Source organism: Hippopotamus amphibius, chromosome 3, assembly GCF_030028045.1.
Source record: "Hippopotamus amphibius kiboko isolate mHipAmp2 chromosome 3, mHipAmp2.hap2, whole genome shotgun sequence".
NCBI classification, from domain to species: domain Eukaryota; kingdom Metazoa; phylum Chordata; class Mammalia; order Artiodactyla; family Hippopotamidae; genus Hippopotamus; species Hippopotamus amphibius.
The window spans coordinates 91,687,420-91,714,633 of NC_080188.1; the positions used below are offsets into that span (position 1 = coordinate 91,687,420).

Here is a 27,214-nt window from a genome sequence, read left to right on the forward strand (position 1 = left end):
GTTAAATTTTCAGGGCAAACTATCCCCTAGCATTTTTATGTTCCAAGATTTACATTCTTATATTTCTTCAAGATCCACTGTATGCATCACTGCTACTGCCACATTTTTCCTGACTTCTCCAAAATGGTTGTATCCTTTGCTTCTCAGAAATCTCTTGATGCTATTATAGCACATACCAGAATGCATCAAACTATGCCTATATAACTATTTTACTAGGTTTTGAAGACTTGGAGGGCCAGTCCTCATTAAAACATATGTGTTAATGATTTCTCTATCCACCCCTGCATCTAGGCCTGTCTTTGTCTGCAGATGGTCAGAACGAGCTGTCAAAAAATTGGGTCATTTTGATCATTCTTATTAACTAGAATTATTAACTCTTACTTAAGATAGAGAAAAGTAGAAGCTTTTCCTAAGTAGTTTCAAGCTTGCAGAGGAAATTTTTTGAAAGATTTTCAAGTAATTTCTACTAATTACACTCCATCCTTCCCTTACTGAGCATTGTGAATTGGTACCATATCCCAGGCAATGACTTAAGTGTTGGGGTATGAACACAATAACAGACTATGATTCTCTTATTCAGGACTGTATTCTGATGGTGAAGGCAAATATGTGAACAAATAATTTCTGAAAAATGAGTTCTGTTATCATAGAAACTCTGAAAATACAGTTTTGAGGGGCTGCAATAGGTTCAACAAAGGAGATTAGGAGTAGAGACACTACCACCCAAGAGAACCTGGCATAGTAGAAGCACTGTGAGTAGTGTCTGAAGCACAAGATGAATATTAGGACATAGCAGCTGATGAAGGTGAAAAAAAACTGAAAAAACCTAGGCCCTACCTGGCCTTAATTCCATGAAAAGTATGTTGTTACTTCTCTTAAAGTTAATGAGGATTATTGCCATCTTGGAAGCAATGCTTTGATTCTAAATGCAATACGAGTAATTGAGAAAATGAGAGAAATAAGAATATACATTTGGCAGTAGAATCGAGAGCATGTATTCATCTTGCGAAAGTGGGGAGTGAGATAGTGGGTGAGCTGTCCATGTGGAAGCAGAAATCACTTGGCAGGATTTGGCCTGGAGAGGAAGGCACTACTGAGCTTTTCAATAAGTAATCCTTGCTCATGGGGAGCTTAGCTGCTTTTAGATAACAATAAATAAGACAAGATGAAAGGGATGGGATTGAGATGGAGGATTATACATTACTAAATGAGGTGCTTTGGTTTTTTCTCATGCTGATGTAAGACCAGAGGTCTGTAAATGACAGTGTAAATAAACATGGTGAAGGCAAACAATTCCCTCTGGAGGCCCTACCATATTAAGGCTGTTCAGAATCAGAATACCCTGCACGTGTTGAAAGGTTGCCTCAATAAGGAGAATGGAGTTTCATTAGAGACAAGGAGGGTGAGAAAAAGGTCTGGTGAGGTAAAGGTCTCTGGATGTAAGGAAATTTAAATCAAATAGCTGTCTATAAGAGTGGGATCACTTCAAGGCTTCTGAGGTGATTTTCTGCTTATAAGCCTATCTGGCCATCTGAGATTTTTTCACATTTATCTTTAACTGGGCCAAAGTCTATACTTATTTTTTTTTCTTTTATGTTCATCATGTACCAGAGAGAAAAATAACTGTGACTTAAAAATAAATGAGCATCTCATTGTACTGATTGTATTGGTCGTGAAAATGAGTATAGCGTTAAACTAAAGTATTTTATCTAAAATATTTTATATGGTGCCTTTTAATTGCCCTTTTATCTCTTGCTGATGATAAAGAAAATAGGCTGCCCAATTAGCATCTTATATGGCTACAGAATGGTATATTTTTACAATGTTCCATGAAAAAAATGCTCATAAAAATCTAAATAACACCAGGGATAATTTTTCAGTTCTCCTTCAGTTCTTCATAAATCTAAATGAACAAAATGTAATTGAACTGAATGAATACATATCATTACTGGACAAAGATTCAAAATAAAATTAAATTGATTGAGCTTTGTAATTAATTAACTACTGTACTCCAGATGCTTGAAGTTCTTACAGAACATTTAAATATCATATATGAAGCAATGTTTTAAAAGAGACAAGCAGTCCACTCTGATATAATAGGTTAGAAACAAAAATCTATTTTATAGTCATTCCTTTCTTTCATACTTGATGTATCCTTTCTAAAGCCTATGCCAGTAACATTTGAGAGTGAGTACAAATATTTTTGATCACAGAGTATTTAATACACAGGCAGCTATGAAGGAAGCTCTCAGATGATGATCCAAATAAGGAATGAACAGGTTTGTTTTGTACTGAAAATGATTTAAGCATTAAAAACCTCAGAACATAGTATGATCTAATTATTATTAAACATACAGTGTAATCAATATAACTTAATTGATTCAGTATCCTGCAATATAATATGCTATTCTTTTGCAGATTAACAATGGACATATCTCCAAAAATGTCTCATACGAGTTTCAGAAATATGTCTGATCAAATAGTAGTTTCAACATCTCTCCACAAAACAAAATAAGAACAGATCTGCAGTTAAATCAAGTAACGGCAAACTGTAAATAGAGGTCAGTGTGTGTATATGTGTGTTGGGAGAGTGGGTTGGTTGGGGGCCTGGAGTACCATCAGCAGAACCAAGTGTTTAAAAACACTCAGACACAAAACAAGGCTATGTCCATATATATATCCCAGTTCCAAAATTTAATAGCTGTGTGACATTGAGAAAGACAATTAAGTTCTCTGTGTCTCTCCTTCTTAATTCATGAACTGGAACTAGTATGGTTGCTATGATTAATAATAGGTTAAAACATACAGAGGATAAAACATTGCCTTGCACAATTAAGCATTAATAAAGATCAATTATGTGTGAAGTGGTTTAAAAATATATGACAACTGACAGGGTAGAGGCACCAACCCATTAGAACATGTGACAACCTGTGTACACCTGCTTAACACAAGCCCTGATTATTTAATACACACTCATTTGTGCATATGTAAAATATATGTACATACAGGGTAAGTTGAAAGCAACTGACACTTTCAAATTTGTATTACTCAAAAACTAAGTAAGACATGCACCCACTGGTAGAAATATCCTTCTGTGCATCTAAAGATTGTGTCAGGAAAATTCTTCAAGCACTGGCCAGAGTGAGTTGGCTCTGGCATATATCCTGTAAGTGATTAAAGCTTGATTATTGCCATTTTCAGAAGCTGCAGGTCCTGACAAGTACAGATAATTTCAAACAGTACACTATATGCTCATATTATTAGTCTTGGAGAAGAATAAAATGTCTGCAGGTCATCTCCCAATGACAAGGCTACTTTTTATTTTAGTTTTCCTTTTTAAGCAGAAAAAAGAATAGCTAAATGTTCCAGAAGAGGCAGTGAAAATGAACATGTCATGATTGAACTTATAAGGAATTCACCAACATACAGATCTTTGTTCCTTTTTTTTTTTTTTTTTTTCTGCAGAGAATACAGTGAGAGTAACTGCATATCTGGACGTCTTGATAATGTATTTGTTTTCTTTCTCTCTCTAACTATAGAAAGTCTCTGACGACCTCATTTTCCAAGAGAATGGGGTTCTGTCTTGTTTTCCTCATGCTAGTGTGAGTTTTCTAACGAACATCTATGTTGGTGATCTGTTCATTCTGTTCAAAATACTGACCTCCTTTTGGACCTGTCAGATATCACATCTTAATTACTTCTTATTTTATAGATTCTTGCTTTTACCACATTTTCCTTTCAGCCTTGAGGAAGTGAAGGTCTCTCATGGCTGTGATTTCAACCACTAATGGTGTTTTATTTCAAAGAGTCTGAGAGAACTTATACTATAGGACTGACATTTACAGTGGTGCACATTGATCATCACAGGACTAGCTGTGAGAAATTATTTTTTTAACTTGTTTTGGGTACATACTGATATTCCTAGTAAACTGAGTAATACATTTTGAGAGTATTCAAGCATTTACTTGCTTGATACTCATTAGGTAATAGGTATGTAGATTTATCATTAGCTACTTTGATAGTGACATTTCAAAAAATTCTCCAGTAATCCATTTGACAGGTATTTATTTAGAATTCTTCCATGTCATCTTTGTTACAGATTGTTTTTTCTCTAAATTTTTCTGGCCAAAGATTAGGGTTTCAGCAGAGCTCACAACAGGAGTCGTGTGAAGCATCATTTCTCACAATTGACAAGACTATTCTTGGTTTTGAGCCTCTTCCTATATTCTGTTTGCTGAACAGTATGATTTGCTCTCTCTATGGCACCAATATTAAAATTCCAAATTAAAATGAACAAATAAACAAGCTGTCCTGAGTTTTATAAGTTCTTTAGTAAATATACCAAATGTCAGCTGCAGATGACTTTGTTCTTCATTGTGTTACAATTTGATAAATTCCATCTTCAAAAAAGAATTATACTTTTTGGAAAAATATTAGTCATGGAGTGGGTAGGGTTCTAACTTACTTATAAACCTTACCAATTATGCAACATTCCTATAAACTAGGTTGATGCTAAATTGAAACTGAGAAGCCTAATGAAATATCCACCCCAATAAAGATTGCTTTGAACCAAAAAAAAAAAAAAACAAGTAAATGTCTTTAGAGCATTTTCAGAATGGCATGAAAGACAATCTCAAAGAAACAATCTAGGAGATTTATAATGAAATCTACCTGAGAGAGAGAATAAGAAATAGATTCTTTAAACCTTAGAAGAATTACAATATTTCCAGGGTTTAAGGTATCCTTCAATCACAAGTTTCAGTCAAATCCTAAATGACATAAAAGTTTCCATTTGTGGAAAGTCCTAATGAGTTTTCTCTTCTTAGCACTTAGAGAAGATATGGATTTGGGCAAAACATAGAGATGGATGTCCAGATTAAAGCAGCAAATGGCCCCATCTATAACTGTTGTAACTCAAGGAACTCTGGGAAAACTTCTGCAGATGGTAATCCTATAGGTTCAGTGCTACACTTGAGCTGACACAAGTCATCCAAATATCTTCAACTGAATTGTCTCCATATGATGTTACCCAAGTGGTTGATAAGTGGTGACTCTGCTTCCACAGCACCTAAGGCCATAAGGAAGTTTTCAGCAAAATACACACTGGGACTTAGTTCAGGGCACTTTTTTCTTTTATGTGCAAATACCACTCCAGATAGACACTCTGAGAAATATTAATGAGTGCAGTATTTTTTTAACAAATATTTACTGACTGCTAATTAGTGTAACTACTATAGGATATACTACAACAACAACAACAAAAATCACCATCCCAGGAGAAAAGGAAAATAGCATTTGTTAATCACATTATGTGCCAGGAACTGCACCAGATCCTATGAGCAACTCAAAATAGTGTGAAGTGGGTAATGTGTATTTTAGACATAAGGAAACCCAATCTTAGACTCTTTCATTTTTAAATAATAGGATATCCAATGCAATTTTTTTAAATAAAAAAAAAATATTGGAGGACTCATACAGAGGAAATTCTAGAACTAGCTCAATTAAGGTGAAATTTGTTCTACAGTAATGTAACCATTACTCACTTTTTCCTTAATCTATTGGCTCTGCCATCTTCTGTCTTGGTTTAAAATCTGGGCTTCATGTGGTGTGAAAATAACTTCTGTAGTTCTAGATTCTCTAGACAAACATACACAAAAAAAGCCTCAAATGCCTCAGAAAAATGCTTATTATATGGGTTCTGAGTGGGTTGCATGCTCGTGTTTGAACTAATGATTGTGGCCTGAGAGAATTTGGGGACCTATTTGTCTAAGCCTCTGTCAGGAGCTGCAAATCAGCAGTTAGTAGGTGAAAAAACTCATGCAAAAGCTTGAACCTAAGAAGAGGTCACTGTGAGCCCCTAGCAAACAAATTAATGTGCTTGGAATCACACTGTAGTAAGTGTGATTCACTAAATTTGAATCTATGTCCTTACAGTTCCAAAGTATGAGTTCTTTTTTAAAAATACATTTTTGGAATCTAATTTTTAAAGATGATACATGAACAAATTAACAAAACAGAAACAGAATCATGGATTTTGAAAACAAACTTATGGTTACCGAAGGGGAAACATGCAACAAGGAGGGATAAATTAGGAGTTTGGGATTAACATACACACACCACTATATATAAAATAGATAACTAACAAAGACCTACTGTACAGCACAGGGAACTCTACTCAATATTCTGTAATAACCTGTATGGGTAAAGAATTTGAAAAAGAATGAATATGTGTATATGTAAAACTGAATCACTTTGCTATACACATGAAACTAGCAGAATATTGTAAATCAAATATATTGCAATAATTTTTTAATCTAAATTTTATTAACTATAGTGCTATATATACATAGCACTATAGGAAAATAAAACAAAATTTATCCTCATTTTCCTATTGGAACCTGGAGTAGCATCTCTCATGTGAATAGTTTATGCTTAATACAACTATATGGAATGAATAAATAAAATATACTAACACTTGATGCCTTTAACAAGAAGTCAATTCTGAGGAGAGTGCTATCAGAAATGACAAAGGAATATAAAAAAATTGCATGAATTAGCATTTGAATTTGGCCAGTAGGTTGGTATAAATTACGAGGATCTAAATCAGACTCAGAAAGAACACTTTAGACAACATGAATAGTTAAATGTAAACTGCAAAGTACAGATCTTTCTCCAGTTGCAATGGGGTTATGCAAGTAAATACTGCAAGTCAAAATGCACTGAATACACATAACCTACAGAACAGCATAGTTTAGCCCAGATGAACTTAAGTGGGCTCAGAACATTCCCATTAGCCTCCAGTTGGGCAAAATCATCTAACACAGAACTTATTTTATAATAAAGTGTTGAATATCTCACGTAAGTAATTGAATACTCTATTGAACATGAAAGAGAGAATGGCCGTCTGGGTGCAGAATGGTTGTGCATGCACCGGTTGTTTACCCTCAATGATGGTGGGGTTGACTGGAAGCTCCTGCATCATGAGAGAGGGTCCCACCATTGTATCCCCAGCCTGGGAAAAGATTAACATTCGAACTATGTTTCTACTGAATTCCTATCAGTTTCACTCCATCTAGAAGTCAAAAAAAATCATAAGTCAAACATTCATAAGTCAGTCTGGATGGTGCTACTCAGGTTCCCATTGACTGGACCATACAGTGTCTTAGGATCAGTATTAGGAGCTAAGCCTCCTGAAGGAGGTGGGTTCAACACAGCCTGGACCTATCTATATGAAGTAGAAAATATAAGGATTTTTTTGTTTTTTGTTTTCCTATGCAGAGTTGTATCAACACAGCTCTAAAGTTAGGAAAAGGAATCCAGCGGTTCTCTGTTTTGTGAATTGAAGTATGGACAAAATAAGAAGTATGGAGAAATAGTAAAGGATTAATTGCATTAGCAAGGTGAGAGATGAGAGGGATCAACTTAGGGCTGTGTCTAGAGATTGGATAAAAACAGATTAATAAAGAGGCATTACAAAGTTAGACAAAAGCAAAGAACAAAAAAAGAGCACAGAGTCTGCCAGGACTATAGACACCACACCATATTTTACTCTGACCTTTATGAAATCATTTACCTTTTCTTTTTCATACCCATATCTTAGTTTATTTCCTTGTTTAACAGAACTTACATTTCCTTACTGCATTTAAATGTCTAAAAAATTAAACAGTCAACTTGTTTGTTTGTTGATGATTTTCTGAAAAGGTACACAAAATGTTAATGTAATATATTTCAATATCATCATGAAAGACTCCAAATTTAGATTAAATCAGTTACAAAAAATAAGTATCTATGTCTAATTTGGCATATTAGAAAAATCAGGGCAGACTTAAAAGTAATCTTGCCATGGATCTAAAGGTTTCTGGTAATGGAACTAATAGAAACATATTTAACTGGTTCTCTTAGTTATCATTTGTTGGACTTTTAAAAAATGTTATTAAATTTTAATCATATATTAGACTATAGTTGACTTATAATGTTGTGTTAGTGAAAAATCAAACTAATCTAAACAACATTAATTGCTGTATTAAAGGCCCTAAGGGGCTAAAGAGCTAGTTTCCAAACTAGGCCTGTGTAATCTCAAGGACAAGTGAGAAATAAAGAAAATTCAAGATGCCAAGGGGACTCCCACTGGGGAGATTAGAGCACATTTTATAAAAGATGGCTTTGAGGAAAGCCCTGAAGGGTTTATCAGGTGGACAAGGAGGAAACCAGACATTCTGCAAATAAATGCCGATTGGCAAGAAATTATGTGCAGGTCTGTAGTGAGGAGTAGAGTTTTGCTGTAGCAGAGGTACATAGAAAGGAGATATGGAATGTTTTAAAGGTGACATTAAGATAATTTGTAGAGCACATTAGTTGTTAGGTTTTACCCTGAAAGTGAAAAAAGGACTTGAATGCTATAGTGTATTGAGTGCTAAGATATTGAATTTAGACAGAACTCAGTTTATAGCTTCTTCCAACACTTATTAGTTAAGTGATTCACCATATGTAAAATAGGGATAAAAATTTATGTAGCTGCTAGTTTTAAAGGAGGCAGTGCATAAAAATTCTTAGCTCACTGTCTGGTATAGAGTATGTGCTCAGTGTTTCTTAATTACTATTAACATATTGTAAAATAACCATAGTAATAAGAACAAAAACTGCAACTAAGCAATACAGCCTGAAAAGATGTGTATGATACAACTCATACTTGACTACAGAAAATCAGACTTTAGCTTTTATACTAAAATAAGAAATTATAGGGAAACACTTTAAATGACTATTGAATGTAGGACAATAGAAAAGTTAGATGTTACTGATGAAACCGTTAGGCAGTATGAATAAATGGTAGTGAATTTCCTACACTTCTAGAAAATTTCTCGTATACCTGGTCCACATTTCCTTAACATTCTCATTCCTTTATGTCTTGATAAAATTCAAACTCCTGATTTATTTCTGTGTATGCCTTAGGAAATCATTCTGGAGTTTATCATAGTAAAAAGAGTAAATATCTTCAAGTTACTTATATTTTAGACTTATAATAAAAACTTAAGGTTATTATCTATATTTCACTTATATAAATGAGTTCCCTAGTGAATTTGAAATTTTAATAATGGCCTTATGAATCAGAAGAATAAATAAAATGTATCTCCCTCCTATAAATTCAAATATTATGGTCATTAAAAATGTGTTTTCAATTGTTTTAAAATTTTAAAAGATGGTAAAGTGGATCACTTTGAAATTAAATAAGTGGTAGAAGAATCAAAAAGATTATCAATATATCTTAATTTCATGTTGGCAGGGCACAGGTTGAATTCAGGAAATAAAAAATGTATTAAATAGGTTAATGTAACTCTATTTTCATAAGGTCACTGATGATGATACCCATACAGTATATTTCTTAAATCACAGAACATAAAATATCAAGTTATAAAAATAATGTACATCTCAAATGACTGTTGGCAAGTGTTTTATATTCCATTCTATTTCTATTTGTTAAAAAGTTATTTGTGTCCAACAAAATCTCTTTGACTAGATTTCATTATTTCCCAGTGTGCATAAATATTTGAATGGAAGTAGAGGTTTTTTTATGTCAAAAAATGGCAAGCAAGTTAAGGCTGTATGCAAGAAACCAAGAAGGCTTATTTATTCAATATTAAGATACATGTACCTATGATCTATTAAAGTATTTCTTACATCATCTTTCTACATAAACTAATAATTTATGTTCAAGTCATTTCATGTATCAACTAAATGTTTGGCCAATATTTTTTTTAATTAAAAATTATTCATACATGGGGATATGTGTATAAAAACAGATGATTGAACTTGGTGTACCCCCCAAAAAATAACTAAATAAATAAAATTTTAAAAAAATTATTCAGGGTTCAAATTACTCTGTGGATTTGATAGAAACGCAACAAAGTTTTTAAGCAGAATTTAAACAAGGTATACTTACAAAAGCAATATTTCCTTTCATTCAAATTGATGAATAATCTTGATTTACATTATTAAGGAAAAATCTAGATTATTTTATTTTCTTGGCTTAGTTACATAAATCAGCAGCTACTTCCATAGCATATGCAAACTGATTCCCTTTTGTTTCAAATAAACTAATAGCTATATTGATGTATGCAAAATTACATACACATAAAAATAAGCATCTATATCATGGCAAATAATTAATTACTGTAATTTCATAGTCTTTTTCTTAAAAATCAGTTATCAATATGGAAAAAATCTATATATTTCATTATCCCTTCCTCCTCAAAAAAAGAAAAAAAAAAAAGGAAAGAAAGGTAACATTTCCATAGTACTGGAAAAAATTTGACTAACCTCAGTCTAAACAAATACAGAAGAGATTTTAAGCATATCTAACCCAAAAAGAAGCTTTAAGAGTCATTTAAGGTAATTATCATTTTTATTTCCCCTGAAGCTATTTCTATTCATCTTGTGAATTTCCTATATCCTACACCACATTGGTATAAGCACCAAAGGATAAAACCCTGGCAGTCTGATGTCTGTTGCCTAGCATTCTTCTTCTTTTTTTTAAGCTCTTTATTGGATATACTCATGGAATTATGTGAATATGTCTATTCATGACTAATGAGAAATTAGACTTGATAGGAGATTTCTCCATATATCTACTGATTTTGTAGATTTTTCTCCTACATTTAAATGTAAAGGCTCTCTGACATCCTTTTCATGTACTTCAATTCTGTATGAACCACATCTTAAAGAACTTTAAAACCTGACATCTTGCTGCATGATTTATTTTTCAAGAGACAGAACACTGTAACGTAAAAAGTGGATGTTAACAAATGAACATCCTGAATTTGAAGGGGAAAAAAAGAATCCATTTGTCTACATCTTTTTGATTGACTTACACTAATCAATTCCTTTTTCCTACATGGTAGCCATAGCGAGGCTACAGCTACAGATTTATAATTAAATTAAATTGGTACAAAACGTTAACTAGGGCAGATTCACAAGGAATAGTTTTTACAGCCTCAAATCACTGAGAAGACAGCAAATATCAGTGCCTCCAATGTTGTCCATCTAAAGAACCCCCATTACTACCACTAATTTTACATTTAAAATAACTTTGTTTACATGGCAAAAAAGAGAAAATAATGTGATGTATATATGAAATAAGCATTTTAGCCACATTCACAGAAACTTTCCAAAATGTTCTACTGACTGCTATCATTAATTTACTCATGTGTTCTCAAAAGTGAAAGTATTTATTTAATAGAATTGCTTTGTAAAGCCACTGTAGGAGTCTTTCATTCAAAAGGGAGGTTTTTTTTTCTTTTTTCTTTTTTTGCTATGATATTTGTATTTAAAGTTTTAACACTTTAATAAAACATTTCTTCAAGAAAAATTCATGAATTCATAAAATTAGATGCTGTGTTAAAATATATCCTCTTCCTTCAACAGAAAAATAATATACCCACTTAAAGATAAAATTAGAAACCTCAATATACACTATTGTTTTCTACACACATTTTATGAGAAATATTTAATGTTTTATCTGCTTCACTCAAATTATTGTAGTCTATCTATTGTATACACATAGGTCTTGACAATGTGCACATTAGATTCACAAAAGAAATGCCTTAAGTTCTCAGGATGAGATCTGCCCTCCTCTTGTGAACTATTGCATTGTACCATAACTTTTGATGTATTTCTTCATGCATCTTAATTGTTATCTGAGTCTGTTTTTACTACTAAACAAAAAACTCAATTTTGGCAGCCATATTATTTACTCTTTTAGAGTAAAATATGTTTGATTTATCATTTCCAGCAAAACCCCAAGAGGGGAAAAGTATGTGGAAATGTGCTATGTATACACCACAGCTATCTCCTAAGGAGAAGACTAGACAGCTCTGTGTTTCACTGAACACTTTGATGAGTTAGCGTAAGGACCTCCTAGGGCAGAAGCATGAGCTATTTTACTTTGCATAATAAAACTCAAGAGGCAGATCTGAAACATAGAGTGTTTCTAAATTACATGTTATTAGTGCTCTGTTGATTTCTTCAGTAAAAAATGCTATAGAATGAATCTAGTTAGAGGCTTTTATTAAATCCTAGAGCTTGGAGTCTACTAATAATATCTGTACAAAACATTTTCTTTTTTTTAAATAATGAAATCCTTATATTTCAAACATAGCTTGCTTTTAGATCCAACCTTGTTTCCTCATACAACAAAAATATTACACAGCTAATATGGGATAGTAATCTAACCAAATGAATATTTTAATTAATTAATTAATTAATTTGCTGCATTGGGTCTTCATTGCTGCATGCGGGCTTTCTCCAGTTGTGGCAAGTGGGGGCTACTCTTCCTTGTAGTGCAAGGGCTTCTCATTGCAGTTGCTACTCTTGTTGCGGAGCACGACTTCTAGGCACATGGTCTTCAGTAGTTGTGGCACATAGACTCAGTAGTTGTGGCTTGTGAGCTCTAGAGCTCAGGCTCAGTAGTTGTGGCATGTGGGCTTAGTTGCTCCACGGCATGTGGGATCTTCCCGGACCAGGGATTGAACCCATGTCTCCTGCATTGGCAGGTGGATTCTTAAGCACCATGCCATCAAGGAAAGTGAAACCAAGTGAATATTCTTTTGAAAGAGGGGATGGCCTATATGATTCATCCACTTTGGGCTCTTTCCTTACAAGGCTCAGACAGAGCTTGTTAATACAGGGCATAGATCAAATGGGGAATCAGACAAGGTTCTCTAACTCACAATGAAGATGACAAACTGAACACAGACATACACACAACACTAGGCTTCAAGCACTCAGTGATTTTCTGTCTAAGCATTTTACACTCCATGTGTGGGCTGTACCAATATGCTAAAAATGTGGAAAGCACTGCTTAAAATAAAAGCAAATCCAGTAACCATAATGAAAAAAGAAGAAAAGTATTACAGATCAAAGCTCGAAAAACTTGAAAAGTATAGAATGTTTACTCCTTTAGAAATAAGATGAAGAAAGTTATCACTTATTTATGTAGAAGCACCTTTGCACCCTGGCAAGGATGCTGGAGGGTTTGCCAATGATGAATTGCATATGTATGTGCATACACACTCTTAAAAGTATATAATTTGTTTAATAAACAACTTAGGACTGTCTTCTTTTTTTAAGATAGTGCACTAGACACTGGGAATCTAAGGATCCAAGAGGTAGCCAGTCCTGACAATCTAGAGTTTGTGTTTTCATAGAGCAGAGAGGGCAGGAAGAAGCTCAGAGAAACTGGGAAATCAAAGGTCATGGTTTCAAGATTTATATGTTTTACAGATGATGGGAGCAAAAAAAGAATTGAACCTCACTGAAAGGTGACTTTGCGAGATCTTTATCTAGGAATTGTGTTTGGAAACAATGTTAATTACTGCTCATCCTCCTGATAGTATATTTTTACTAAAAAGGCATTAAATAACTGATATTTTCAATTTCTGATGTGTTTGGGCTTCAACGTAGCCAGACAATTTTAGTGCTAAAATGGTATCTCCATACACCTGGCCTGACCATGAATCAAGTCATAAGTGCAGAGTGGTTGTGATATATGGCCAACCATATATATAATTTTGCTTTAACAGATTTGATAAAATATGGGGAAAAATGATATACTTTAACTTTCACTTTCACAGAATGTTTATTTTTCCCTTGGAGAAGCTTCAAGGAAACATATATCAGAGCCAATCCCTTCTTAATCATTTTCTTGCTGTAATTTATAAAGAAAAAGGAGTGCAAGAGACCTCTCTCCAGACTACAATAAGGGTGCCCACTACAGCTTATTTCCTTTTTCTTCATCCCTTGAGTGGAGCCATAGCTATTGGCTGTGCAAGGATTATGGCAGATCTGACCCTGGATAAGCCCTTAGGCACTTAATTCTGTATTTGATTGCAAGCATTCATTCAACTTTTGAGGGTCCTGAGTAACTCCAGTTACCGCCTTTGTCTTTTTCAGACAACCTACACTGAAGAATAATACTGAGGTCTACTTTCCATAAGTCTCCTGAACTATTCAATCTGGGACATTCATTGGAACCAACTTCACCTCACGGTATGTGATGGGGAAGAGAGGAGTATCATGAGGTAACTTTTGGACCATAACGTATTTGTTTGTTGGTTTGTTTTGATTAGCAAGTCAAATCCAGATGAAAAGTGTGGGAATGGAAATTTTCGGATTTTTATAGAAGTACCCATTGCTTCAAGGTCACCATGTCACTGTGATTTACAGATATACACCATTCATCTTGTTTATCATGTAATCATTGATTGAAACACACACACACACACACACACACACACACGCACATGCACACACACACTCTCCCAACTATAACTATTAATTTTAAGACACTACATTATAAACCAATCACTCCTAAAGAAGGATGACAATAATAAAAATATTTTCCCAACTGCCTCATTTTCCTCTCAAGATATAGGAGTCATTTAAAGGTAGATTTCTAGAGAAATGTAAGCCAAAGAGACAGGAGAAATAGTTTGAAATTCAAGACAATAGGACAAAATGTAGTGTCAGGGGTGATTTCAAGAGTAGGCAAGCCTTTCAAAACATCTCAAATAGCAACACTGTTACCTAAGTTGCTATCTTCCCTCTCTCTATGTATAGAACTAGTCCTGGAATAGGTACATAAATCAGAAATGATTGCCTTCTTGTATTTACTATAAGCATTCTCTGTGCCAATTGACACTGACCTACTTGAACAGGTTGGAACTAAACTCTAGCTGTGCTCCAATTTGTTACTGGACGAGCGATCGAGAAGCAGGATTTGCAGAAGTTACTAAGGTCAGACAGTAAAAACATCTTTTTTCATCAGCAGACATCTGCTTTCAATTTTGTCAATGGTATTATCTTAGTGAAAATATTAAAGGATTTCTAGTTATAACTCTAAACAGCCCAAATATTAGTTGTGCCCTCATATCTAGGTAAAAACAACTTGCTGTAAATCTTTTTTCTTACCTTCAACTAATTTTATTTATGACAACTCAAAACTTCTTAAGAAAGACTTCTGCTAGTTTTGTATTTATAGTAGCTTTACTTTCTAGTGTCTTGAATTAAGCTTTACCAAATTTTCCTGCTCTGAAAAACATTGGCTCCTTCTGGTTCTAACTTTCATCCCCACCCCTGCCAGTTACCAAAACTAAATCATTTTTAGAAGAATTATCTAAGGTTTTTCAAGAGAGATGCAGTGGAAATGTTTCTTCACACATTGCTGGACTCTGTGCCATCTCAATAGTTTCCACTCTTATTCTGTCAATTCTCTTCACCTGTAATTTTCATACAGAAATTTAAAAAAATATGGCAATGTGATAAGTTACTCCAGAACCACTTGTTTTTCACTTCTTACAGGCAACTTCTAGTAGAACCTGCACAGAAAGTTATAACCTTTACATATATTACAACAAGAAACTGACATTTAAATTTTCCTCTCTTCAGAATGGTATGAAAAATAAAGCACAATCAATTATGTAAAGTCCATTCTTTTTGAGATTTAATGTTAAACCCAACCATTGTAACACAACCATTTTTTTCTGAAAAAATAAACTTATTTTTAAATTACTTTTTAATTTCTGGCTAATTAAAAAAATGATAACAAAAATCATTGAATTCCCATACATTGGCCACGTCATAAAATTTTTAAGAGTAGTAGAACTATAATATTATTCAAATATATCTATGTATATGTAATGATACAATAACTTAGTTCTTTGGACACAAACTATGAGTAAAATAATAACACATTTGCTTTACATTCATGGAGTACTTTTGATGAAAATGATAATGAATTATCATTTCAATTTTTATAACATTAAAGACATAATTGATTCTTCTGAGAATTACACATACATTTTCACTTTTAATAGTTTATTTTAATTTTACCTATATGGATATTTTTGTACATAGAAGATAAAATTATACATTGAAATTCTTCATATAAGAAATTTATATTTGTTAGGTCATTACAAAACACACTCCTTTTGTAATGCATAATCTCTTCAACTTTAGAAGTATGATTCATAGTTTCTTAATGACTTGCCATTTAAGGATTTTGAAGAAAATTTTCTATTAACTGCCAGCCTGAAAAATGAGTGTGTATTTAGTACACATTGCCAGTTAACTGAAATGCACAATTAATTATTAATGTGAAAACTACATTTATTACATATTCAATGGGCCTATTTTAGTAAGAAAATAACAAAACATAAGATATAAAACATTTTATTCTCATGGAGACACAAAAGACCCCAAATAGCCAAACCAATCTTGAGGAAACAAAACGGAGCTGGAGGAATTAGACACCCTGTCCTCAGTCTATACTATAAAGCTACAGTAATCAAGACAGTATGGCACCGGTACAAACACAGAAATATAGATCAATGGAACAGGATAGGAAGCTCAGAGATAAACTATGGTCAACTAGTCTATGACAAGGAGAAAATGATATACAGTGGAGAAAAGGCAGCCACTTCAACAAGTGGCACTGGGAAAACTGGACAGCCACATGTAAAAGAATGAAATTAGAACACTCCCTAACAGCATACACACAAAAAAAAACTCAAAATAGATTAAATCCATAAATGTAAGGCCAGACACTATAAAACTCTTAGAGGAAACCATGGGAAGAACACTCTCTGAAATAAATCACAGCAAGATCTTTTTTGAGCCACCTCCTAGAGCAATGGAAATAAAAACAAAAATAAATGAGTGGGACCTAACGAAACTTAAAAGCTTTTGCACTACAAAGGAAACTATAAACAAGATGAAAAGACAATCCTCATAATGGGAGAAAATATTTGCAAACAAATTAAGGGACAAAGGATTAATCTCCAAAATATATAAAGAGTTCATGCAGCTCAATTCAAGAAAACAAATAACTGAATAAAAAATCAGGCAGAAGACCTAAACAGGCATTTCTCCAAAGACATACAGATGGCCAAGAGGGACATGAAAACATGCTCAACATCACTAATTATTAGAGAAATGCAAATCAAAACTACAATGAGGTATCACCTCATACGGGTTAGAATGGCCATCATCAGAAAATCTACAAACAGTAAATGCTGGAGAGGGTGTGGAGAAAAGGAACCCTCTTGCACTGTTGGTGCATATGTAAATTGATACAGCCATTATGGAGAACAGTATGGAGGTTCCTTAAAAAACTAAAAATAGAATTACTATATGATCCAGCAATCCCACTACTGGGCATATACCCAGAGAAAACTGTAATTCAAAAAAACACATTCATCCCAGTGTTCATTGGGAGCTTAGGATTGCCATATATGCATTACTAATACAAAAAAAAAATGAAATTGTACATTTTAAATATATGCAGTTTATTGTATGTCAATTATATCTCAATAAAAGTTCTTAAAAACAGTTTTAGTCTCACTTAAAAGCAAAAAGGCATATAATAGTACATTGATTTAAATCAATGTATTTCAATAAGCATCCAAAAATCATTTGTGTTATTAACTAAATTTCAAGTAATTTACATTTTCTCTCAATATTTAGGGGGTTGATTAGCTAACTTACACTCAGGTGTATTAAAACTACCTATTATGGAGTTTTAATACCCTTTTAAAAATAAACTTTTGGCCAAGAAGCATTAATCAGCCCCTTTCAGGAACTATGGTGGAGGCCGGAGCATAATGCACCCTCTCTCATATTGCAGGAAGCTTAGTTTAGTTAAACTAAACTGTATTCTCAGTTGGAGCTAATAGATGCCAGGGTTAAAAAAAAAAATGGCTGCATGCTGGCCTAGAATTTTTCTACACTACCTACTGGACAAGCACTCGTATTCAAGAAAGAGACAAGGATGAAAGCTTGGTTTGTTAGCCAGAACTCAACAATTTAGAGATCATTTTGATTTATATCAAGTGTATATTGCATTGGTGTGTCTGGTTCAGCCCAGCCTAGGGATCAGGTAGTCTTCTGCTTTCTATAGAGAAGGAATGTGTAAATATCAATAAAACCCAAAGAAAGTATTTTCACTAATAAGCTCTTGTGCGATATCATAAAACAGAAATAATGGTATGTGATCCGTACTGTGTCACTCAGAATGGGATGGAGTTCAGCTGGGGTGCTGAATGAGTCAGGGGTGCCAAGCCCTCATTCTCAGGCATTTTTTAAATGAAAATTAGTCTTCTGAAATTCAACTTCCTCAGGCCACTCAGAAAGGGATCTACCTTTGGCTCTGAAGAATTTCTACAGTGCTGAGAACTTCAAACTGTCTTAAAAAGTGAACATCTTTCCAAATTTTGTGAAGATTGATTACTTTTTTTTAAGCTGCAGGTATATCTTTTAGTATAAGATGGGAAGTAATTTTATTTCTCTTAAATTCTTCAGTATTGATTTACATTACAGACTAAACAAACCTGAGAATCATAAGTAGCAGAAAAAAAAAAAAAAAGAAAGAAAGAAATGAGAAGAAACCATGCAGAGAAAAAAAGAAAAAAAAAATTAGCAAAACTGTAGCTAATTGCATGGTTGCCCTTGCCCCAATGTAGATTATGATTAGTTTTGACACTACTATATGGGCATCTTAATATTCAAATATCATGTAATTCCAATCCCTAAAAAGAAATGAAGTCAGCTGGTTAAGGTCACCATAGCCAATGGCAAATGGTGCTGCTGGGATACTCAGGCTGAGATCTGTCTGAGAGGGGATGTAAGTCCTTCTTACTGCCATTTCCTGCTTCCACACACATCATTCCTGTGTGCTTGATGCTGTGCTGGCCACATGTCAGATATTGTGTTAGATGCTGAGAAATCAGGTACATAAGAAATACTGTCTTCCCTAAATACTATGTAGTCTGGTTTAGGAAAGAGTATAACACTTTCTTCCTTCTTTATTTCCATTCTTATGAGAAACATGAATTAAGTGCCTACAAGTTTTGAGGCACTAAGGTTATAAAATCCTGATGCATGTCCAGAAGTTTTTGAGACACAGGAGATGTAAATTATTTGTAATGAGAGAGTAGCTATTTGAGAGAAAAGCAAATTAGTGTGATGAGGGGTCAGAGAAAGAAAACTAAAATTAATTAAATACATATTACATGTCACAGCTTCTGCCTGGCCTAGAATACACACCAAACACAACAGTCAGGAGATAGTCTCAAATTTTGAAAAAGATGATTCATAAGAAAAGCCATCTCAGAACACAAGCCACAGTTGTGTAGGGAGATAATATCTATGAATTCGTAAGATAAAAGACCATATCTATCCCTCAGGTTTTCCTGATGTGGAATAAATCCCCATTATGTTAAAAGGACATTACATATTTAACATTTTATTTTTGGAAATGTGTGCTAATTTTTACTCTTACTCCTTGCTTTAGTAATAGGGATAATTACTGTGAAGTGTAACAGGAATTATGATGATAATTCACATTCATTAAAATGGTACTCTATATACTGGTAGAATTGTTGTAATTTAATATAGAATTCTTACAGGTATTGGCAAACGCCCATATTTGACTATATATCACTGAAAGAAATAAAGACACAAAAATATCCTCAAGCATACTTTTCAGTGTTTCTCATAACATACAGAAATAGCTGAAATAAAATTTTGCCTTGTATGTGTTCACATTATTTGGATGTTCTTCTCATTATCATTAGCTCCGACTTTAGCTATGTAGTAATCATTTCGACCCTCAAGAGATGTTATGATCTGACAGCATATTATACAATATCTACAAATGCAGAATTATACATGGTATTTACTGCATCCAGACAAAGTTAAAGTCCTGCCTCTGTTAGCCATTTTATCCTAATGATCCAATTTAATTGTAGGGGAAAAAAATACCCCAAAGTGTATACTATTAGCCATATTAGTGTCATAGATAAAGGAATTTTGACCCAAATAATTGTATTAATAGTGCACTTAAAAATTAAGCAAAGTTGAATACTAGTATATTAAATACAGTAACAGAGAATAGGAGAATGAGATAAATGAAAGCAAATGTTACATATTAAATTATTTATTAGTAATAATTCATCAGTAACATGAAAGTAACAAAAGGATATGTATTAAACATAACCCTCAAGGCCAATTAAATAAAATTTATCCTCATCAAATAAGTATAAAACATTATATTTGTTTAGATATCACATCAAGTGGAACCATTTTCAGTTTCTATACTGATGTCTTCATCCTCTGGACTATTATAGTGCTTGTAGTCAGACCTAAAGATTATTACTTTAATGCAAACACTTTTCAAATATGCTGAACTTTCAATAAGTTCTACTTATTTTCCATAACAATGTAATAATTGTGACAGCATATTATAAATTTTAATCACTATTGCTGAGCACATAACAGGTATTCTCAAAATAATAATCAACTTCTTGACAAATATACTAAACTCTTTGAAAACTATACCTGGCTGCACAAAGAACAGTTTCTATATTATACCTTGACTGTGTGCCGCAATTCTTATTTACGAATCTTCCTTTTTATTTTTTTCAAGTTGAGTTTTGCATTCTTTCAGATTTCTTACACCTCTAAGTTTTAGTTAAAATAATTTTCAGTTTAATTCAAGGAAAACAGATATACACAATAACCAAATAATATCTCATATAGCATATCTGAAGCAGTTTTGCTCCTCATTGAAATTTCCTTGAAATAGAGAATAAAATATTAGTTTGGTTCAGATTCACTAACACTGCTAAGCAATACTCTAAATTTTTTTCAGTAAATTATCAAGAGACATAGTATTAGAAATTGTGAATATCCAGTCTCCCCCTTTTAAGCATTTAAACCACTTTTGTGAAACTTTGGAGTGATGTCATTAGAAGTTATTACTTTTTTACCTCTTGTGAATACATAGAGAGGTAGAACACGCCAAAATGTTCTCTCAAAGGGCAGACCTCAAACATTTCATTTTAACTTACTATGCTGCCTGATACAATGTTATATTAATTTCTATATGGGAAAAATGCTAAAATGTTATTATAATATGTTGAATAGGTTTTGATGAGAGTGGCCCTCTTCTCTGAAAGGAACTCAGGCCAAGTTCAAATCTCAGCATTTGTAAAAGCCAAATCAGAAGATGTTAATGACAAATTGCCAAAATATGAACTGTAAAGTTGATTTGAAAATATAATCATATCTTCATAAATTCACTTCTTGATTACATACAAAAGGGGATAGAAGACAGGAAATTCATTACTAATGTTGATAAACAGAAGGTCATTAAGCAGATGAGACAAAGCTAAATCAATGTGCAATTATGTGCATATTTGTTGTATAACCGAATTTTTCTTATGGTGATTTCCCATGGCTTTCTACCAAAATGAGAGACAAATCTGAAAGTCAATGCTCCTCTGACACTCACCTCATGTGGGTGATGAGGAGTGTAGTGGTGGGAATGAAGAAGTCATCCACTTGGTCAAACTGCTTTCCCACAGGCTGGGTGTGGATGGTGTGGTGTGGCACGTTCCCACTGGCCAAGGTTATCACCTAAACACAATACCACATTTAGATCTTGGCCATGCAGGCCCCTAATGGGTTCAGAGATGAAATAAATCTCTGGCAATTGTTTGCATAGACTCTTTATTTCCCAACTTCAAAATTAGTATAGTATTAAGCAAATTGTAATTCTGTTTGCTTGTTTTCAATGTATAAACTTCTATTTCTAAAAAGCAAAAGAAATGGAAAATATTTTTTCTTGAACAATTTCTGCTTAAAATATAAAATAAATATGCATATAAATAGTTTCTGTATAAAAATGTTATTGCTATAATAAGAAATATAAAAACAAGCATACACATGATGTAAATGAGATACTAACTTTCTTTCTTTTTCTTTCTTCCTCCCTCCTTCTCTCCCTTCCTCACTCCCTTCCTCCCTCCCTCCCTTCCTCCTTCCTTCCTTCCTTCCTTCCTTTTTTTCCTTTCTTCATAGCTTTATTGAGGAATAAATAATATATTAAAAAAACCACTCCTATAGAACAGAGTTGGAAACATAGGACAGAAAATTCCAAAATATATATCATTTGAAATATTTTTGCTCTTAGAAATCTTAGAATACGTTACATCATATTTAATTTTTTTCCTTTTATAAATTGAAAATAGCAAATTTCAGTCAGTTTTAATCAAAGGGGTTTCTTCCAACTATTCATCATTAATTGGTTTTTAAAACTTTCATAGTTCATTAAGGAAAAGATGACTACATTTAAAATCTTTTATCCCTTATATCCCATTTTGCACCAAATTCTATCAGTTCTTCCTTCTGATTTCTCATACTTCCACATTTGTCCTATTGTCCCTGCTGCACAACCACTGTTCTGTGTTAGCCTTGTAAAGTACTTTCCTGCCTTTATTGTACCCCTTTTAAATCCTTTCTACGTATGGTCACCAAATTAAAATTCCTGAACTTTTGACTGCCTAAGTTAAACAGATTTTCCTCTCTCAAAACTGAATATCTTCCTTTGGTTTTTAGGACAAAAGTAAATAGCATTTTTATTTTTATTTTTTTTTTATTTTTTTTCCCTGAGAGGTTAATTTTTCTTCATTGCAATGAATATACTTTCATTGAGTTCCACTGGGAATTGCCAAGTTCAAGAATATAGATTATTGTAACAGTCAGGATAGGCTCAGTTATGTTACAGTCAAAAAACAGAAACAAATCTTAACTTCTTTAATTCTTACTTCTTTATTTACAAAAAATATAGGTTCTGTTTCATACCTGTTACTTTCCCTGAGGATTTTGGTGGGATAGCTATTGTTTTTAGTGTTTTTATTCCATTTTCCATGAGGAAAGAGCAGCCAGCCACCTTGAAGTTTTCCATTCATGAAAGACCTCTTTTTCCAAAACTAATCATATGGCCTCACCCAACCAAAAGGAGTCCCCCACCCTACCACCAATTGCCCAGAGGAAGAGAGGAGCAAAGTGTGTCATAAGGCTTTTTTAATTTTTTATACACACACACACATTTTCATACTCTTTTCTGTTATGGTTTACCATTAAAACTTTAAAGACACCATACCTATTTTATTAATGAGTATCAGTGAGAAAGTCCTCACTGGATTTTTAGCCACTCATAATCACACCTACAAGACTTTAATCAAACTCAATGGGGATAATAACAATGGAACTCTCCAAATTTACTTCCCTTTAGACTGTATAGATGTATATAATTATCAAAATTCATGTATGCATACTTGAAATTAATAATAATACTTAAACTGACAGCAGCGATAATAATAGTTACTGAGAGCTTGCTATATGCCAATCTGTGCTCTAAGTAGTTTACAGGCATCACAAAATTTAATACTCAAACAATAATGTGTGTATTACATCCCAAATTTACTGATACAAAAAGATTTCACATCACTGAAGGCAGATTAACTGGACCTCTCTTCCATGCTTGGCATTGTTTTATGTTGTAAAAAATACAAGGGCACTTCCCCAGTTCCCCTCAGTCTGGACTTTGTTCCCTGATGGATCAAGGTCCAACTTGCTGCTGGAATTGAGCAGGAAGTGGTGAATTGCCAGCTTTGGAACTGAGACCACTCACTGTAAGGACACAGATTGATCTGTGATGCACCTTGATCAATAGGCCCAATCTTGTGACAATCCTGGTTCATTTCTAATGGCATCCTGCTGTTGGCCTCTCTGTATGTGATGCCTGCTGCAATCCAGAGCCACCATCTCCCACTGTCATTCCACCTGGCTGGGTCCTACTTCCTGGCCAATAGAAGGATGCAAGGACTTTATTCCAAGCTGTTTCTTGGGGATGTTTTCTTCTCTAATTGCTGTGCCTTTGACAAGACACTACCTACAGGTTGTAAAACTGTGCGGATAGCAGACTCATAAGCTTTAGATATTTTTACAGAATTTTTTTGTTTTCATAAGGCATAAATACCCTTTACAAAAAAAAAAAAATACTATGACAAATATCCAGATGTCATCTGAAAACACTAGATGGAAAGTCACTGTCACTGTCTTAAATACCTAAAATTATGACAATTTATGGGTTTTTATTAATTAATTATATCACAGAAAATAATACATGTTGCTTTTATAATCAACAAAGATATACAGATTTAATTATACAAACATGAAAACACAAAGGAAGGCTTTTGAATCCTTGACAAAATGTTTTGTACCTTCAAGGGTAAGTGGGTATCATTATAAGATATAACACGTTATGGCTAAAAAGTTACTTCCTAAACCTCACAACCTAGTCTCAATCTCTTTTTCCAGTCTAATATTTCACCATCATGGCACAAGAACACTAGCAAAAATGAAAATTTGACCATGTTTTCAGTTTCAATTCAATTTCTCCAAAGGAAAATTAGTTCCCCTTTCCAAACAAATCTCAAATCCCATTTCTTTGGAAGATATTTCCTGTTAATCCTGTTGGGAGACAATCACCCATAAATATTTTGACATTTCTGCAGAGTCAGGTTTTTCTGAGCAAAAAGCACCAGGAAACTTGGTTAAAGGATGATGGTGTAGCAAAAATGCCTTCAGAAGCTGGAAATGGAGTACTGCTCCTGAGAGATTTAGAGACTTAATTCCTCTGAGCCAAGTACTGAGATGCCAGGGTACTGATTGACCCCTCCTCTCCCTGGAGAAGATTTGCATGCATTTCAGAGTAATAATGATAATCTCTCATGTGAGATGGTGGGTTGAGGTGTCAGCAACCTAAAATAAATTAGAGACTCATGATTCTTGGCTCCTTCTCTTGCAGTAAGACTGTGCTGGTCATTCATGGTGATACTAACCTCTCAGCACATTATCCCATGGGGAGTGGGACTGGAGAATAAATACTAAGGGGCTCCATGGGTAAGAAATGGTCTATTCTCTGATCCAGAGACCCTGTTTCCTGTCAGTCTTCCTATCATCTATGATATATCTGTCTATCACCTATTTATCATCTATCTGTCTTATACATACATAAATATAAACACACACTCTTCATGTAAATAAATCTTGTTGTATGTCATAGTTTAAGAGTAATTCTTAATTCCTACATTTAATTTTATATTTTCATGAGACTAACCTTTCACTTCCACTCAGCAAATGTTTTTAAAATTCACTAAATCTTATTAGCATAATTGTTATTAGACATTCAGCAAAAAAGAACCTGTTTTTTAGATGGCTGGATAATGTGTGCGAAGTATCTTAATACATCTACAAAGAGTCATTGTCAAAATGTGTATGTATGTATATATTCATCTATCTGCCAAGTTCTTACATAAACAACTTCAAAACACAAGCAAATTTCACAAAAGTAACGGTACATATTCCCCAATTAGAAAGGAACCTGCACTCAGATAGTAAAATAATATGTGTTTGGAGAAAATTGGGGACGTGCTTTGAGACTGTCTAACTTTCCCCGTCTCTGTCTAACAGGCACCACCCTCCAGGCCCCATTTTAAATAAATGAAAACAAGAATATTCAAGGGAGGTAGGAAATTGCCAAAACGTAAATCATAATTTTTTTCCTAATGGTTTTAGTTTTATCATCATAAATTATTCTTTTTGCCTAAAAATTGAATGTTTGGAACATCTGAACTAAAATATTTTCCAACTGAAAATATACCTGAGTATCAACACTTTTTCTTCCTTTCTGTGAAGATCTAGATGGAAGAATATCATTGCTAAATAGTTTTGTGTCCAATTAGATATTGAAAGCTTTAATGATCATTATTTTCTCAGGCATACTGAAATGTTCTTACCTGTAGTGTTGGAGAAGTCTTTTCCATTGTACCCCAGCTTAGCACCCAGACCTGATCATGTGATTTGTCGTAGTGTAATTTAACTGGGACAGGGTCTGTGCTTACTGCCTGTAATAGATAGGAGTTGAGAAAGTTTTCAGACTGAAATATTAGTTTAAAACTGGCCAGAAATTATGGGAAAACACAAGAGTTTAGATGTCAGATTAATAGTGTATGTTACCAGAAATAGAGACACAGATGTAGAGAACAAACATATGGACACCAAGTGGGGAAACTGGGGAAGATTGGGGGGGAATGAAGTGGGAAATTGGGATACCAAATTGTGCATTCTAAATATATGCACTTTATTGTCCGTTAACTGTATCTCAATAAAAGTTCTTAAAAAAGTGTATGTTTGCAATTATCAAATTTTCTAAACCTTTATTTGATTAATTTGGAAATATGATACTTTACTCAAATATGTTTTTGCACCATCTTACATAGTCTCATATTCACTCACTTACCTTGCAAACTGTGTTTAATGGAGAAGCTATTTAGAAACTCAACATATAAATGATTAATATGTGCATTTTAATCACTTGTTGAGTATAGGTAAGAACTATGTTTACGCTATTAGATATTTCTTTCCCAATGCTGGCTATGGGATTTGACCATTCGTAATGTTAAAACACCAACAATCTGATATATGGTTCTAACTATAATAACAGATTACCTAATTTAGTTTCTTTAATGAGAAATCTAAAACCACAGAAAAAGAAGCAGTGTTTTTTACCACACTTGATATGGTATATGTATTTTTCTGCTAATATTTGTAATATCAAGCATTTACTGAAAACAAAGCTTACCAAACATAATTTGCTGCCAGAAAGTTATTTAGCCCACCTTAATTCCAAGCTATTTATGTTACAAGCTAACAACTTTTTGAAGTAATTTCCTGTAATAGTTACATATTTTCTAATTTAATAACAAAACAAGTTGTATTTAATAAAACAACCTTTATCTAATATTGAAAACATTTCTTTCCAAGCTCTATTGAATATCCTTAGAGAATTTTCCAAGTCTTAGTTCATAATGTAATCTTCTTTTCAGTGAGTTAAAGGTAAACTATAATTGTAGTTGAATATACAGAGATTCATACTTTAACACATCAGCAATTTAGTTTTACTAAAGTATTTCTTTTGTAGAACCTTGGCCTGTATTTTATCTATTTAAAATTCTCAATATTCTTGGATTTGAAGTAATTGTTAGATTTCTGAAAAGACCTATTTAAACATTTCTGCATTAGCGTCTTCACCCCTTTCTTCCTGGCTAACAGAGCCATGAAAGTGTTTTGGGTTCAGGTGGGCAGTGATGTTCCCAGGGAAGGTAGCCAACTTGAGGACCAGCAGAGATTTAAGCCAAAGACTAATCTTATCCCTCTTTGACAAGTGTGAAATTTCCTAGCCTCTCTCGAGGTGAGGGGTGCTCACATGGCTTATCCTAGTTTACACATTGTGAAGATTAAGATGATGAATGATTTC

The 27,214-nt window shown here is 33.5% G+C and overlaps 1 protein-coding gene across 3 annotated transcripts in view; it reads right to left on the reverse strand.

Moving 5' to 3' along the window:
- The window catches only part of FSTL5 (follistatin like 5), an 803,737-nt gene that overhangs the window by 40,165 nt on the left and 736,358 nt on the right, over nt 1-27,214 (reverse strand). For all 3 annotated transcript variants that reach the window (XM_057727977.1, XM_057727979.1, XM_057727978.1), the window contains 2 exons: nt 25,695-25,802; nt 21,341-21,465 (listed from right to left, as the gene is read on the reverse strand). In XM_057727977.1, the coding sequence (XP_057583960.1) occupies nt 21,341-21,465; nt 25,695-25,802 (233 nt within the window). The remainder of the gene's footprint in view (nt 1-21,340; nt 21,466-25,694; nt 25,803-27,214) is intronic.